Source organism: Salvia hispanica, chromosome 6 (assembly GCF_029641045.1).
Source record: "Salvia hispanica isolate PSC_SH4W2 chromosome 6, Shi_PSC_v1, whole genome shotgun sequence".
In the NCBI taxonomy this organism is placed as follows: domain Eukaryota; kingdom Viridiplantae; phylum Streptophyta; class Magnoliopsida; order Lamiales; family Lamiaceae; genus Salvia; species Salvia hispanica.
The window spans coordinates 13005301-13021296 of record NC_142697.1 but is presented as its reverse complement, the minus strand read 5'-3'; the positions used below and the strand labels follow the sequence as shown (position 1 = coordinate 13021296).

General features: G+C 38.1%; 2 protein-coding genes across 3 annotated transcripts; one reads left to right on the top strand and one right to left on the bottom strand.

Annotated features, from left to right (window-relative positions):
• Window positions 1-6668: 6668 nt before the first annotated feature.
• LOC125207197 (galactinol synthase 2-like) lies at window positions 6669-8202 on the bottom strand. Its single transcript, XM_048106441.2, has 2 exons — window positions 7649-8202; window positions 6669-7575 (listed from the first exon to the last, which is right to left on the bottom strand). The coding sequence occupies exons 1-2, from the start codon at window positions 7982-7984 to the stop codon at window positions 6916-6918; spliced, it is 996 nt and encodes a 331-aa protein (XP_047962398.1). The 5' UTR covers window positions 7985-8202; the 3' UTR covers window positions 6669-6915.
• A 3550-nt stretch (window positions 8203-11752) lies between these two features.
• Window positions 11753-14990, top strand: LOC125207196 (GDSL esterase/lipase At1g09390-like). Of its 2 annotated transcripts, none has more exons than XM_048106440.2 (5): window positions 11753-12106; window positions 13299-13397; window positions 13602-13762; window positions 14059-14329; window positions 14517-14990. In XM_048106440.2, exons 1-5 carry the CDS (start codon window positions 11809-11811, stop codon window positions 14744-14746), a joined length of 1059 nt encoding a protein of 352 aa, XP_047962397.1. In that variant the 5' UTR covers window positions 11753-11808; the 3' UTR covers window positions 14747-14990. The 2 variants fall into 2 exon arrangements, with proteins under 2 accessions (XP_047962397.1, XP_047962396.1); XM_048106439.2 differs by having other exon boundaries at window positions 11755-12106; window positions 13212-13397.
• The last annotated feature ends 1006 nt before the right edge of the window (window positions 14991-15996 follow it).

The following is a 15996-nucleotide window of genomic DNA, read 5'->3' as shown; positions in this document are numbered from 1 at the left end:
ACATGTGTACATTATATCAGCAATGCAGTCGACATGCCACAAACGCATTGGACCCCTAATTGCCGCCCATCGGGACTGGAGCACACCAAATGCCCGCTCCACGTCCTTACGCGCCGACTCCTGCCGTTCCGCAAAGTAGGCCTTTCTTTCATCAGATGCGCATCTGATCATCTTCACAAAGATGGGCCACCTAGGGTATATCCCATCCACCAAATAGTAGCAGATATCATGCTGGTTGCCGTTGGCGACAAAACTGATGGCCGGACCGACATCCTGGCACTGCTCGTTGAAAAGGGGCGATGAATTGAGCACGTTGCGGTCGTTGTTCAACCCGGCTACCCCAAAATACACATGCCAAATCCACAGCCGGTAGCTACGGCCTCGGGGATCATCGTGGGATTCTTTTCCTTGTAGCCGGTCGTGTAGAACCCTTTCCAGGCGGCGAGACAGTTCTTCCACTCCCAATGCATACAATCTATGCTGCCCAACATCCCTGGGAACCCATGCTTCTCCCCGTGCATCTGCATCAGATCCTGGCAGTCTTCGGGGGTAGGGCTTCGAAGATACTGCTCACTGAATATTTCAATGACGCCCACTTCAGACAATCCATGGCAGTCGTCTCGCCGATGTGGAGGTACTCGTCTCACATGTCTGCCGCGCCTCCGTAGGCCAACTGCCTAATTGCCGCAATGCACTTTTGTATAGCTGTGTGGCCGGGTTTGCCTGCCGTGTCGTACCTGAACCGGAAACATAGGTATCGACGCTCTAAAGCGTCAACGATACGCATAAACAGTGGTATACTCATCCTAAAACGCCGCCTGAAATGGTTGGCCCCAAACCGCAGCTCCGGAGCGAAGTAGTCTTCATATAGCCGCTTATGTGCAGCGACGTGATCCCGATCAACCACAGCTCGGCGGTGGACAATGGGTCGAGGTACCGCCGGCTTCTGCGGCTGCAAGACCCTTTATTTCAGCCGATTAACCTCGCGGGACATATGGGCGTCCAACTCTTCGTTCAACCACCGTTCGAACTCCTCAGCATCCCCACCACTACCACCATCACTACCACCACCACTACTCATTTCGCGATATTGCTCTTGTACATAAATTAAGAGAGAGAGAGAAACTCATTAAAACAAGCAGTGTGAATGAAATGACGTTAATATCGCGTATATATAGAGTCTCGAAATTTTTTTAAAAAAAGGGGCGCTCGCCGATCGCTATCGGGACGCTACAATGGCGGCCAGCGGATCGGAAAGCGAATTGGCTAGCGCACGCGAATCAGCGTGGGCTAGCCGATTCGCTCACCGATTTCGCGCTCGCCGATCCCAATGGTCGGCTAGCGGACCGGCCAGCGCGCGCGGAGCGGCTTGCTGGCCCGCTAGCTGCCATTGGAGATGCTAAGGTAAAATCAACAAGAGCCCAGAGTTCAACAAAAGTCAGCACAACACACCTCTTCGTGAAGCTCTTGCTCCTGTCCAGCCTCTGACAACCTTCAACTCATTCACTAACAACCCCGGTGCAAATGAAAATTCTGGGCACTATCCGATCAGTTAGGTTTGAAATCTTGGAATGCCATTTTGTTTCTAATATGCCAAATTGTCCACACAATGACATAAAACATGGCGGTCCATAAAACGCTTATGAAATTTTTTGAACGGAGTACCCACACAAGGAAGCAGATATTTCTTTGGATCTTTTTTAAAACAAAAAGACATATCCCAATATTTATCACTCGAATATTTGCAGATAAAAAACAAGTATTCAACCATTACAAATATATATTCATAAATCGTAATTCAGCCGCATTAAAGAACATTCATAATGTAAGGCTATTTTCTTTTAATCTAAACTATCTTTTTCTTAAAGGTAATTGTAGGGTGAGTGAAAATTTTGAGACCTTGTTACATTATTTTAAAAGTTAGATTTAATTTACATCAGTTTTGCAATATTAATTATGATGTACTAGTAATTTACACCTAATTAATCTATCGTAAGTTAGGAGATTACTGTTGTATGAGATAGTCTAATCTAAGATGACAAACTTTGAAGCCAAGCCCATCTAATAAGATTATACTCCATCTGTTCCATAATAGTGAATTCATTTTATCATTTTATCATCTGTTTCATATGAAAAAAGGTACTGATATCAGAAGACAACATATTTCTAAGACTACTAAGATGCAAACATAATTCTGTCATCTCACAATAGCAGTAAAATATTGTAGCGTACAAATACACACAAGGGGATTCCCTAATACTATAGGACTCAAATTTTACCAAAATTCCATTTTATTCATCACACAAATTCTTTATCATTCTTCCTAGTTGGTTTTGCTGCCTCTGTTTTATTAGAATCACACAAACAAATCAATTACAAGAACTAATCAGATGCTGAGAATTTGATAGGATTTTGTATACTATCGATCAGCAATAGAGCATTCTAACAATTATGAAGAATAAGATAAACCCTAGTTGAGGTGCTAGAGGGCGATTTCCGCCAGAACCAGGAATGAGAACAAGTAATTAACTTTATTTCTCGATGAATAAAAGAGTACATAGACCTCTAATTTATAGAATACTAACTAGAGTCAATAAAGATAAAGATCGCATAAAAATAACTAACTAAAATAGAAGATATGCTAAATAAAATAAAATCAAGAAATATATGTTGGAGATCTTGGATGAGATATTCTTGCCGAGAATCACAAGATCAAGGGCCCTATCAACTCCCCCACTGTTGAAAACCACCTTACCCTCAAGGTGGGTAATGAAATAAGAACACGTGTGTCTCGTCCAAGGTGGAAGTACTCTCAAAATCTCCAGGGTCAAAAATATGGACTCCTTTCATCGCACCACAACAAAGAGTTTCATGCCCCTGTCTCATACGAGTCGTGGCAAATGTTGAAGTAGTAAAGAAAGGCGATGATACCCGCTCCTCCAGAAACTTGTGGCAATAATAGTGAAGCATCATGACATCCGCAACACAAGCAGAGACACAGGCACCGACAAAATCCGACGAAATCAAAATCTCACCATCAAACTCTCCATGAAGAACTCCATCGCCAACGACACCAAAGTTCTTCTCAAGGAAAGCATCTGTCAAGTACATGGGCTTAACATCCTTGCCCAGTGATTCAACAGCATGATCGTAAACCTCTACACTTTTTGGCAAACCAAGGGAGTGTTGAATTTTCAAGTGCCTCGTGTCGCATCCACCACCATCAGTCTCAAAGAATGCATTCACAACCTTAGATGAGTGTTTGGCAGCACTAGTAGGGACCTTTACCTCACGTTCCTCAGAATTTGCAGCAACAATGGTAGCGGCTGTCTCATCCCGCTGTAACTCAGACAAAGTACAACTAGTAGCCAGCTCTCCGAACCGAGGAGGTATAGTGCGAGCATCGCCGTATAGATCGAGGAGCCACGTTGCATCACTTGGAAACCCTCGAATAGGCCGTGTCTCAACGTGCAATATACCCTCGCCAATCTTGCAGCTTTGGAAATTAACATCCACACATGTTACAAATGTAACAGTTGGCTGCGCAAGTTCACACGCAAAAAGGGACGTAGTATCTTCATCTTTAGATGGGTCTACTTCATTCGATCCCAAACTCTGATCATACACAACCTCATCCATGCTAAATTTTTTTGTAGCAACATCCAGAACGGAGTCTGTAGCGGCATCAAGAATTGAAGAATCCGCCGCAACAACAAATTCTTTCAAAGGTAGAGCATCTAATTTATTTTCTTCACCTACATCTAAGATCTCCTTGTCTAATTCTAAGATCATCTTACCAACTTCGTCCGCTGGTTGGGTAGCACGAGCGGCGGTGGTGGCCGAGGGAACAGCCGGAGACGGAGCTTCTGATAAAGTGAGCAGATCCGAAGTGGAAGAGTGAGGCTTCCGAACAGGAGTAGGCGAGTAGCATTTATATATATTAGTGCAGCCCCATCTGTTTCTTCACCCATCCCGTAGGTAGGGACATGTCGGTCCGAGGTATCGACGCCAACGACATCTAAGGAGGACGTTTGTCGCAGGGTTGCAAGTCGCCCTTCATACGGATCGGGGTCAAATCACCGGTTGACCGCCAATAGAAAATCATCCCAACCCTTGCCGGAATTATTATCCATCCAGTATGCCAACCAATCTGACGTCGGGTAATCAAACAAGTATTGTATAAGATAGAGGCGATCATCTAGCGGTGTGTAGTGGTAGTTATAGTACTCTTGGATCTTATGGATCCAATCTCGGGCGTTCTCTCCATCAAAACGTGGTGGTTCGAGACGGAGGCGTGGTTGGGCTTGGGGCTTAATACCCAGCGGTGCGATTGTGACCGATGGCGGAAGAGACCAGCCCCGTTGAGGTCCCGTGACTGTCTGCTAGTCCGGTGGCCGAGTATTCCACGACTGATGTGGAGGTGAGCGCTCGGCAAGGCTTTCCGGAGCCTCCTCGGTATGCTGTCCGAACTTGGCTAGAAATTCGCCGTGAGCAGCGACTAGACGACGTAAGTCCATGAGAATCTCGAGAGCGTGTTGTTGTGATTCCATAGTTCGTCGAGAATATGAGCGTAATTTTGTGATGTGTAGAAAAATGGAAGATTGAAGAGAACATGGCTTGAGTTTTTGAGATATTTTGGGAGAGATTTGACGTGAGTTTGAAGGATTTTGAGAGATCAATTTGGATGGAGGAAGAGTAATCAATGAAAGCACCAATTGATAGGATTTTGTATCCTATCGATCAGCAATAGAGCACTCGAACGATTATGAAGAATAAGATAAACCCTAGTTGAGGTGCTAGGGGGCGATTTCCGCCAGAACCGGAAATGAGAACAAGTAATTAACTTTATTTCTCAATAAATAAAAGAGTACATAGACCTCTAATTTATAGAATACTAACTAGACTTAATAAAGATAAAGATCGCATAAAATAACTAACTAAAATAGAAGATATGCTGAATAAAATAAAATCAAGAAATATATGTTGGAGATCTTGGATGAGATATTCTTGCCGAGAATCACAAGATCGAGGGCCCTATCACAATTACACGAACAAATCACATACATCAAAATTAGAAAACAAAAATAAAGACTTCAAGTAGTACAAAACTGTAGAATTTTATAAACTTATTTATGAATTAAAAAAAAATCATGAAAAACTTTGGTTAAAGAAAAAATAACATAAACTAAACTAATAAACAAATTATAAATCTGTTGATTTAATCAAGCATCTTACCTGTTAATGGAGTTAATCACGAAATTGAAAGATCGAAACGAAGAAGAGAACTCGGTAGTGAGATATGAGAAGAGAAATCGGCAGAGATGAGATATAAAGAAGATAATTAAGCAAAAATATGGAGGAAAAAAATCGCTAGATGAGATTTGGATAAGAGAAATCGAAGAATTAAACGTATAGAAGTCAGAGAGAACATATATTTTGTGTATTTTGGCCGTATCTTTTAAAATCCTCAAAGCGGGGAAAAAAGGATAACAGCTTTAGACTGAGGAATCAGAATCCTAATATTTCCACTAACTTTTCCTAATTTTAGGAATAAGATTACATTCCTTATTTTCTTATTATTGAAACAAACAAAGAATTTTAAAATTCTAGGAATCAGATTACTTCGTCAGCTGACAATCACACGGGGCCATAGAGACATTTCGCAGGTTTACTTCCTAACATTTTAACCCATAATGTTCCACGTGTTCAGGTAACAATTACTTCGACTTTAATTACGCGTGGGGTTTAAAGCTAAGTTGTGATTATGTAATGTCAACATACAGAAGGCACGTGGTGATTGGTTGGGTCCCATGTTATATCTACACGTAGAAATCTCCAGTCTTAGCAGTTAAGATTTGGTTCTCATATCTCTACACGTGTCCCAGTGGAAGTTATACCTCATTAGATTTTGTTGGTCGTTAATTAGAGTCTTCATTTGGCGCTGTGCTAATTTCTTGACTTTGTATTATTCTATAACGGCATTACCGACTAGATAAGTCATTAGCGGGGATTAATATAAATTGGTAACTTTTGCAATGTCCAGATTTAGCTGACTAAAGCGAGATAATCATATTCATACAATCATACATACCCATTACAATCATACATACCCATTGCCTTTACTAAAACGACAAATTAATAACTAAACAACATTAGGTAGTTTGGAATTAATCGTAGTAAGATAAATTGCTGCAGTAGAGGGATATGAAATTTCAGTTACGGATAACTAATCTTGACTGGAATACAAAGACTGATTTACAAGTCTTAAAAGTTACAATCCAAGTCTTACTAATTCATTATTTGTTTATTGTTTTTACATAAATTGGAATACTCTAGAGTGACTATCTTAATAATCATTCTGATTTTTCAGCCTATATATGATTAAAATATGCCAATGTTAGATGTGACTCAACGTTTTCTCTGTGTTTTTTAATGTCCACGAGAAACACTTCACTTTAGAAAAATGCAATAGAAAGAATAATTTAATAACTGGATTTAGCAATTAGTTGCAAAACACATTCAGGTGTTCATGCGTATCTGTGATTCGATCGAGTTAATTGTGGTGGGGGAGAATTTCTATATGTGATCAATTTTGAGTTCAAAGCACAAGAAAGAGGTTTAAAAATGCATTTATACATAAGTACTAGTGTTAATATTAGGGAGCAAAATGGTAAACATATTTGAGTTATTATATACTCCATATTTGAAGTAATTACAAATACACGATGAGTCACCGGCGGTAGGATTTTAAACCCAATACAAATACTACTATATGATAAATAAAAAGGAAGAAAACACAGGCAGGCACCCCAGCCGGTTTCCCCGTGTAGCGCCCAACTATACTAAAAAAAACACTCCATAAAAAAGGTAAAAATAAAATTAAAAATAAAAAATGTTTGCAAGCCATGTTTAAGTCTAAGCGGCCGAAGGGGCGGGAACATAACGAACCACTCCGGCCATGGGGATCAACTTCTCGGCATCAGCGAGGTCTCCCTCTCCCTCTGCCTTGTAGTCAAGCGTCTCGTCGTTGTAAATATCCCACCACTTATCCACCAGCGTCTTGATGTCCTGCCGATCCATGTTCTCCTCCTCGCCGGTGTATCGCCACGGCTTGGACCCGGCGGCGCAGTAGTGCACCACCTTGACCTCCTCCAGCCGCACGTTCTCCGGGTGGCGCCACAGCATCGCCAGCACCAGGTTGTAGTTGTTGGGGATGGGGCGGTACACGTCCCGGAAGAACATGTTGAGGAAGTCCTGCTCCGCGAAGGGCGTCGCTGCCGTCACCTTCAGCGTCTGCAGCAGGTCGTGATACGTCGGCAGGCTCGGCTCGAACACGAACATTCCCGCGTTGAAGTACTTGTGCGGCTTCGGGCCCAGGGACTCGGGCCACTTGACCCGCTCCGGGCTCTGCTGGCAGTACCCGATCTGGAACTGCGGCGTATGGCTCCACGTCTTCTCGCAGAAGCAGTCCATCACTGCGTACAGATAGCCACTTTCCATTTCGAAGAGATGGTCGATGTTCTCCAACACCTGGATATCTCCGTCCAAGTAGATCATCTTGCTGTACTCCACAAACTGCAAATTCGATTTATAAAATCAATTCTGCAATTAATTATGTGATTAATTGATACTCCTATATTATATATACCTCCCAAATGCGGAGCTTGGAGTAGTTGATGACGTAGTAGGCCATGGCGAACTGCGTCTGATTCTCGGGCGGGTACACGGGCTCGATCTCGCGGACGATGCAGCCTTGCTCGACGAGTATCCGGCGGTGATCGGCGGGGACGTCGGGGAGGACGGCCACCACGAGAGGGTAGATGGTGTTGACCTTCCTAAGGCCCTTGGCCAGACCCACCACACCCTTCACGTAGTCGCCGTTACCGGCAAGGAACGTAACGTAGGCACGGCTGGGAAGGCTACCGGCCTTCGCAAGACCAGAGGCACCCCTATTCAAGGGACGGTTCATGATTTCCGGCGCCATTTTTCAAGGGAAGTGTAAAAGCTTTCTTGTTTAGGAAAGAGAGAGAGGTTTTTTTGTTAATGTGTTTGATATCGAAGGAGGGGACTAGTGGCCGCCTTATATAGAAACGTTTTGGGAGGAAAATTGACTATTGCATGGAATATACTACGGACTACGGAGTACTATCATCTTTTGCATAGAAAATGTTAGATGAGTCTAGGTGGGAAAATGTATTCATAGTGAGAATTTAGTTTTGACTAAGTAGGATAAAATATTCGGAGGTGTTTGGTCAGTAGTAGTACTACTAATAGAGTATGTATCTCAAAGAATCTGGGGCGTACGCGTGGTAGGGGTTGCAAAAGTAGGGCGGTGGAGAGTGTAAAGATAAATAAGAGGAAGAATATTCCTTAACTTAAACTAATTGGTGATTGGCCCACCGTTCCATCTCTTCCTTATTACATTTTCACAAACCTTAATTAATAAGTGGCGATTAAGTAATTATCTCTTAATGAGGGGATTGCACTTTTGCCGCGTTGATTGAATATTCATGAAACATGATTTTGGGTAACATTTTTCCGATTCAAGTAGGCCCCATCTCTTTAATTTCGCGTTTCTATTTTTATTTCTCAGTATTCTTATTCTATCTGAATCAGATATAATTGATCTATATAAAATTCTAAGATTGCAAATTAAATACGTACAAAAATATCATATATTAATTCGATCAATGAAATCTATTTAATTATTTAACAATCAAGTATACAAGACACTGAAATTGATTATTTTATTCACTGATTTTGTTTTTTAGTTTGACATAAAGTGGTGATACCAAAAAATGCAATAGAAGAAGTGATGCATATAGTGATTTAAATCTAGGCTAATCTAACTAGCTTACCCTAATTATTACATTTAGCAAAGAAATCACCGAACAAGATCGGCCTAGTTGGAGCTCCATACGCCTTTGCTTCACTCAAGTTTACCTTTTGTTTTGCCATGTTCACGAGTCAATTAACACATTAAAACATACGGATTAAACTCTTACCTAAAAACTGGCTTAAGATATTAAATATTTATAAAAAGAGTAATTATAAATAACCAAATTTTGTACAACCAAAATAAGGCTATATTAATATTTTGATATATTAATTATAGGGATGTAATCAATTGCTAACTAATTACCAATCCCAAATTGAGACCAATTTCCAACCATTAGATTAGAAGATCTTGTGGTTAATATGATGCCAAGTGTAATACTCCCTCGTCCCATTAGAAATGAAACGTTTTCCTTTTTGGTATGTCCCATTAAAAATGAAACGTTTCTAAAAATGGTAACAATACTCTCTCTACTTTTTCTTCTCTCTTACTTTACTCTCTCTTCACTAACTCACAAAACAACACTACATAAAATCCCGTGCCGAAAATCAAATGTTGCATATTTAATGGGACGGAGGGAGTATATTTTAAATTTAAATAATTATTAATTAAATTAAAAGGATATTAATGTCAAATCCTATATGTAGTATTTATAACTAACTACTTTCTCTCTCCTCATAATCATCTCAAATCTTTAAATTTACGTAACTCTCTCAATTTAAATTATTTTTTCGCAAAAAATATATCAAATTAAAGATAATTTAATAAGGATTCCAACGAGATCTCAATTGCATATGTTCCGACGATGTTCGGGTGATGAAATTTGATAAATTATATTTCAATTTTCGTACATGTTGATAAGCAGCTATTTTCAACAAATGCAACAAAAAATCTCAATATATTGTAGGCAAAATCTCAATATTATGCATGTCCAATCTCAATAAAAATGTGTTGATATTCCAATGTCATATTGTTGATATTTGTAATACACAATGTTGATATAAAAAAACACTCACGAAAATTATCATATGATAACATAATGACGATATTACCCTTTTGTTGATATTTTGTCTACTATTTATTGAGATTTGTGAGCTTTAATCTCATCCACTCATTTTAAAATCCAAGGGTGTAGATTTAGTCTTGATTTTGGATTAGGGTGCTAAAAGCATTAGAATAGGACCCATTAATTATATATTAAAATAATAAATATAGTAAGTAGACAAGTTAAAAAGACTTATTAGTCTTCAACCTTATTTTTTATTTTTATATTTGAATTTCCTTCTTATTTTTTTTAAAATTTGAATAAAAATATGCACTAGTTATATTTATAGTTCTAAACAAATAAAAAAAATTATATACAAATCATAAATATATGACCATAATATTATACACTTTCCATGTACTATATATACATTCATATACTTTAATTAAATATATAAATAATTTTCTTTTAAATAAATTAATTTTTAATTGTATAAAATTTGGTCACATAAATTTGTTGTTATAAAAAACTATATAAGTGATCCATGAATCGGGGCGCAAATAAATTAATTGTAGTTTAGTAGTAGTACAATATCGTCACATACCGGTCTGCTGAATCATACGCTTAGTGCACCAGATTCCACCACGTGGCAAACGGGCAGCCTCCTTCCATTTGATCTGCCTTTGGATAAAGAAACAGAGCAGGGTATGGATGTTTCCTTGCCGACCACACTTAACTATCTCTTTGAAAATACAAGAGATTTTAGATAATGTGGTGACGTTGACTTCTCTATACTACTGTATAACTATAAATTTATTTTTCGTCCACTAGTATTCCAACACATACATTGTTTCTTGTGGGCAAGTTCTTATGAATTTATTTAACCTATTATGGTGCATTTCTATTAGTACTATAAAAAAGGAGTATAGAGGGTGTGGAATCCAGATGCGCTAAGATAGAATTTTAGTATACTTGTAACAAAAATCTACAAGAAATAGTGGGCTTTCAAAATGGGCTTCATAGTACTTGTTTTAGATTATTTTTTATTTGAGACTATTGGGCATCTACTCACCTGATAACTACAGCGGGGTTGACCCAATTCTTATTGGGCTTAGCTTTTAAGCAGTAAGTGGATCTGTTAAAAATATGTGGGCTTGATTCGAATTGCATTTTTTAACGGGCTGGTAATTGGAAATGAAATGCAATGACAATAAAATGCAAAGACAATGAAATGCAAAGACAATAATAAAAGAAAGAAGAAAGTAACACCCTTGGCATGCATCGTAGATAAAAATTACTCTTTCTTACTTTACTCCCTCTTATTTTATTATCTCTACTTTATTCACTTTTTACTTTATTCTCTCTACCTTTTTCTTTTTCTTACTTTATTTATTTATTTATTTAATATACTCAATATTTCTTTCTTAAATTTCATGCCGAAAAGTTTTGCCTCAACTATGAAGGAATGGAGGAAGTGCTACTACTATGAAGAATTAAATAAAGCTACTAGTAAGTAATTTACCATGGCTGGACAATGGACATGGATCCAATACATTGGAGCGTTGGAGGAATTATGGTGACGAGTGATCGAACTTGAAGCACACGACATCAGTCTTGGACCAAAATAGAGCAATGGTAGTAATACCAGTGGATTGTGATTTTCATGTTACAAAATAAAGAATTTAAAAAAAAATTATTTTTAAGAGGGACTATAATTTTTAGTTTTAAGGAACGAAGAGAGGGAAGGTAGTAGTATTGATTTAAGAGATTGAAACATTGGACATTATTTATCCAAATTTTACTACTCCTATTAATTAGTAATGAGATATTATTAACAATGTTTTTTATTTTATAATCAAATAAATAATTAGACTAACATGATAAAACTAAGAAAGAATTCTCTTGTATACAAAATTATGATGGTTAAAAAATTCCCTTAAACATGAGATGACGTCATTACTAGAGGCGAAAGGCGAAATAAAAAATTATGCGTGAATTCACACACTCACACTCGCCCACACCGGAAATCATGGTGTCGTCAATTTCTGGCAAATTGGTGTTCCTCCTGGTCCTGGCCATCAATTCATTACTATGCATCCCACATTTAGCTCACTCCTCTACCTGCACAAATCCTCCAATCATCTTCAATTTCGGCGATTCCAACTCCGACACCGGCGGACTCCTCGCCGGCCTCGGTATCCCTATCAGGTTTCCCAATGGCCGTGCTTTCTTCCGCCGATCCACGGGTCGCCTCTCCGATGGACGCCTCCTAATCGATTTTCTCTGTAAGTGATGCTGAATCTGTCATTGTCGATATTTCAATGTTTCCCGGCGATTGTGCGAATTACTTGCTTAGTTTTCAGTAAAGTGCTGTTGCAAACATGTGGTACCCCACTCTACTGCCTGCTAATAATTTAATTTACTTTAATCTAATTTAGAATATGTCAATTAAAGGTAGACTATTGTCAAGACATACTCGATCTTATCGCAACGCAAATTAATGCACTTGTGTCATCCTGCTCAATTATGGGCCGAATGATTATATAATGCCAATAATCATATTATTACTACATTGTCCTAAATTGTTTCATGCCGAGTAACAGAATAAAAAATATAATGTCTAGTGAAATAATGAATTAATTATAATTTTTAAAAAAAATAGGAGTAGGAGATAAGAGTAACACGAGGGACTAAAAAGATTAATTTTCATTAAAATAGAAAATTTCTCACTTATCTTGGAACATCCAAAACATGAATAAAAATGTGTACAAAAAGAATATTTGTAATTAAAGAACATGGATAAATTGTTAAATAGATTTCCAACCCGGTTTCATTCTATAGTAGTAGTACAAAAGTATACTCCTATTGTAGTACTAGTATATTATAGTCGTCAATATGTACATATTTATTTACGAACCAAATAATTTAATTTGACGCAGTAAGTAAATAGTACTAGTAATGCAATAGTTACATCAAAAATATTTCAGGATCCGGCATAACTATAAATTTTAGAAACTTATGACATGAACACAGTGAAACCTATGGGGTTTACTAAATATTATGCAACTGCTCACTAATTATGCTGATTATAAACTTTGTTTTTGCTACTATGATTCAACCACAACTTTGAGGAGCATGCACTTTTTTCCTTGATTTCCATCTTTCAATTTTGAAGATATAATTGAAGAGGATCTAAAAGATGAAAAGCATCCATTCATTTTTTTGCTATTCTACATGGTTATTTTGGATTGGAGGTTTTCCATGTAGATAGTTAACCTATGTTTGAATCTTGATTCTCTAAACTAATTCAGTTAATTGTACTGCTTTTCTGGGCTGTGAACTCAGTACCGTCACGTTGAGTGATGAGAAAGATTCTTATTAAATTTGCAGGCCAAAGTGTAAATGCAAGCCTTTTAAGGCCATATCTGGATTCTCTAGGATCCAGCTTTTCAAATGGGGCAAACTTTGCTATTGCAGGGTCAACCACGCTACCCAGAAATGTGCCGTTTGCATTGCATGTTCAGGTCATGCAGTTCAAGCATTTTAAGGATCTCTCAGCTGAACTTGCTAGTACAGGTAGTCCAGTTAATATCCAGAGAATATACATAAATTTCACAGACTAGTATCTGCTGTCATGCTCAAGTCGATCTGTCGATGTATGCTATATGCAAAAATGGAGATGAAAGAAGTAGCTAGAATCCACTATCATACATATACACTTCCCAGTGTACATACTAGTAATACATTTTGAAGTAATTATTTTTATTTTTTTGCGTACAGGTGTCAATGGTTTGGTAAGTTATGATAAATTTAGGGATGCTCTGTACATGATTGATATTGGACAAAACGACATTGCTGATTCATTTGCTCATGGCCTGTCCTATGCACAAGTGGTTAAAAAGATTCCTTCAGTATTGGCGGAAATCAAGAACGCTATTGAGGTAAATTCACAGGACTAATCTTGCATGGAATGCAGTGGCAGAGTTAGGCCCGGAGAATACAAGGGGCAAGATTTAGTTTCATTTTGCCCCTATTTTTACACCATTAAACCATGTGGCTCTGCCACTGATAGGATGTAAGAATTCCTTTATGCTTGAGAGCGGCCTCAGTATGATGAAAATCATAGAGTACTTGCTTAATTTATACATCACTTCATTATTCGGTCACGTTTGGTATGTAAATAAAGTACAGTCACACACATACATGCACACTCTAACTGTTATTCTGCAATGCTCAGGAAATACATGATCAAGGAGGCAGAAAATTTTGGGTTCACAACACTGGTCCTTTGGGCTGTTTACCCCAAAAACTTGCTTTAGCGCAAAACATCTCACAAAATCTTGATTCCGTTGGATGTATTTCAAGTTATAATGCAGCTGCAAAGTTGTTCAATGAAGGCCTGCTTCATATGTGCACGGAGTTAAGATCAGAGATAAAAGATGCAAGCATCGTGTATGTTGATGTATTTTCCATCAAGTTTGATCTGATAGCCAATTCAACGTCGTATGGTAAGAATCATTAGCTTATAGCCCTCTTTTAGTAAAAAAAAATAGTCAGAGAGTAGGGGAAAACAAACAATAAAATATGATTTGGTTTTAATTGTTTCTGCAAAACACTCCATCCCATCCCATGAGATTGTTGTGTGTATAACATTTGTTAAATGAAAAAATCTCACATGGTCGATGACTGATACAGGTTTTTCAAACCCTGTGACGGCATGTTGTGGGGCGGGAGGGCCACCATACAACTACGAGAGGAGGGTGGGTTGTGGGTATCCAGGGTATCAAGTATGTGATGAAGGAAGTCGATTTGTGAGCTGGGACGGTGTCCACTATACTGAAGCAGCGAATTCCGTTATAGCCTCTAAGATACTCTCCACAGATTATTCAACACCACCTCTTGCCTTTGACTTCTTCTGTCAGTGATTATATATACATATACTACTACTCTTGTGCTCAGCCATAACTCTATGGTTTGCCATAACCTAGTAAGTATGGTATGTATCATGAGTTTGCCTTATCTTATCGCTCAGGCTTTGTCTTTACTACATCTATGATGTTACAGATTTAAGATGATTAAATCTAACTTTTACTTCAGAAAAACGATGATGCTTCTCTATGTATTTGAGAGTGAATTGATATATTGAAACTAGAGTTGGATTTGATTGAATTCTTACACCAGCTGTGAATTGTGATACTCCAAGTATGGATAGTAAGTGATCCCAAAATCAGTTATTGGCAAGAGAAAAATGAGTGCCAAGTTATAATAGTAAGCAGTTGAAAAAATTGAAAGTGAGGTAATGATGTAATAGTGAAGAAGGCGTGTAGTGATTAATTGAATATAGTGTTGTTGGGACTGAGTGGGAATGCAAAGTTTGTGGGAATAGCCTATCTATAGCCGACCCATCACTCAAGTCTTTTTTTAGCACAACCTTCATTTGGAATTTCATATTCCTTTTCAGATTGGACCTAGATCAGTTTGTGGATTCATGTGTTTTACTTCACAAATTACAATTCCAATAGGATTTATGATAGCAGAGAAAGTTAATGGTCTAAAGCATAAAATACTCATGCTCTCAATAGTTTTAATTTTGAAGTACAAAAAACTTGATAGCATTGTTCTCTAGGCAAATTTTTTGAAATGATATCTTTATTTTCATGCCCTCCAGCTACTTTATCGCCTACTTTGATTTTACGTTTCTGTGAAATATATACACGAATCATAGTAGATGTCACACTTTCCTTTTATGTTTATCCCACAAAAAATGTCACATTTCCTCTTTTGAAAATAGTTTCTTCTCATATCAATTATAAAATTATATTTTCTCTCATCACTTAACACACAAAATAATATCTCCTAAAATCCGGTGGCTCGTGCCATCTCCCAAGTGTGACATCTACTTGGGACAGAGGGAGTATCATTTTTTACAAAATGAGTGCGTAAAAGTGACCGGGACTCTTAATGGCAGTCGGAAGGGAAGGGAGTAATATTTTTGGGTTAGGATAATAAAATTAGGCATGTGGTGGTAGCTAGGTCATAACTTTCCGTACCACTTATTGGAGGATAAGCAGTAATTAATTAATAGTGTAGTGCGAGAATCTTATAAATGGGCCGGTCCGGTCGCATTAGAGTTAAACATAGTTTAGTTAGATTTTTAATTTACGTGAGCCTATAT

Coding starts and splice junctions, on each gene's coding strand:
- LOC125207197 (XM_048106441.2), bottom strand. CDS start 7,984: ATGGCGCCGGAAATCATGAACCGTCCCTTGAATAGGGGTGCCTCTGGT. Junction 7,576..7,648: donor CCAAGCTCCGCATTTGGGAG/GTATATATAATA, acceptor TCGAATTTGCAG/TTTGTGGAGTACAGCAAGAT.
- LOC125207196 (XM_048106439.2), top strand. CDS start 11,809: ATGCGTGAATTCACACACTCACACTCGCCCACACCGGAAATCATGGTG. Junction 12,107..13,211: donor CCTCCTAATCGATTTTCTCT/GTAAGTGATGCT, acceptor TTAAATTTGCAG/GCCAAAGTGTAAATGCAAGC. Junction 14,330..14,516: donor AGCCAATTCAACGTCGTATG/GTAAGAATCATT, acceptor TGACTGATACAG/GTTTTTCAAACCCTGTGACG.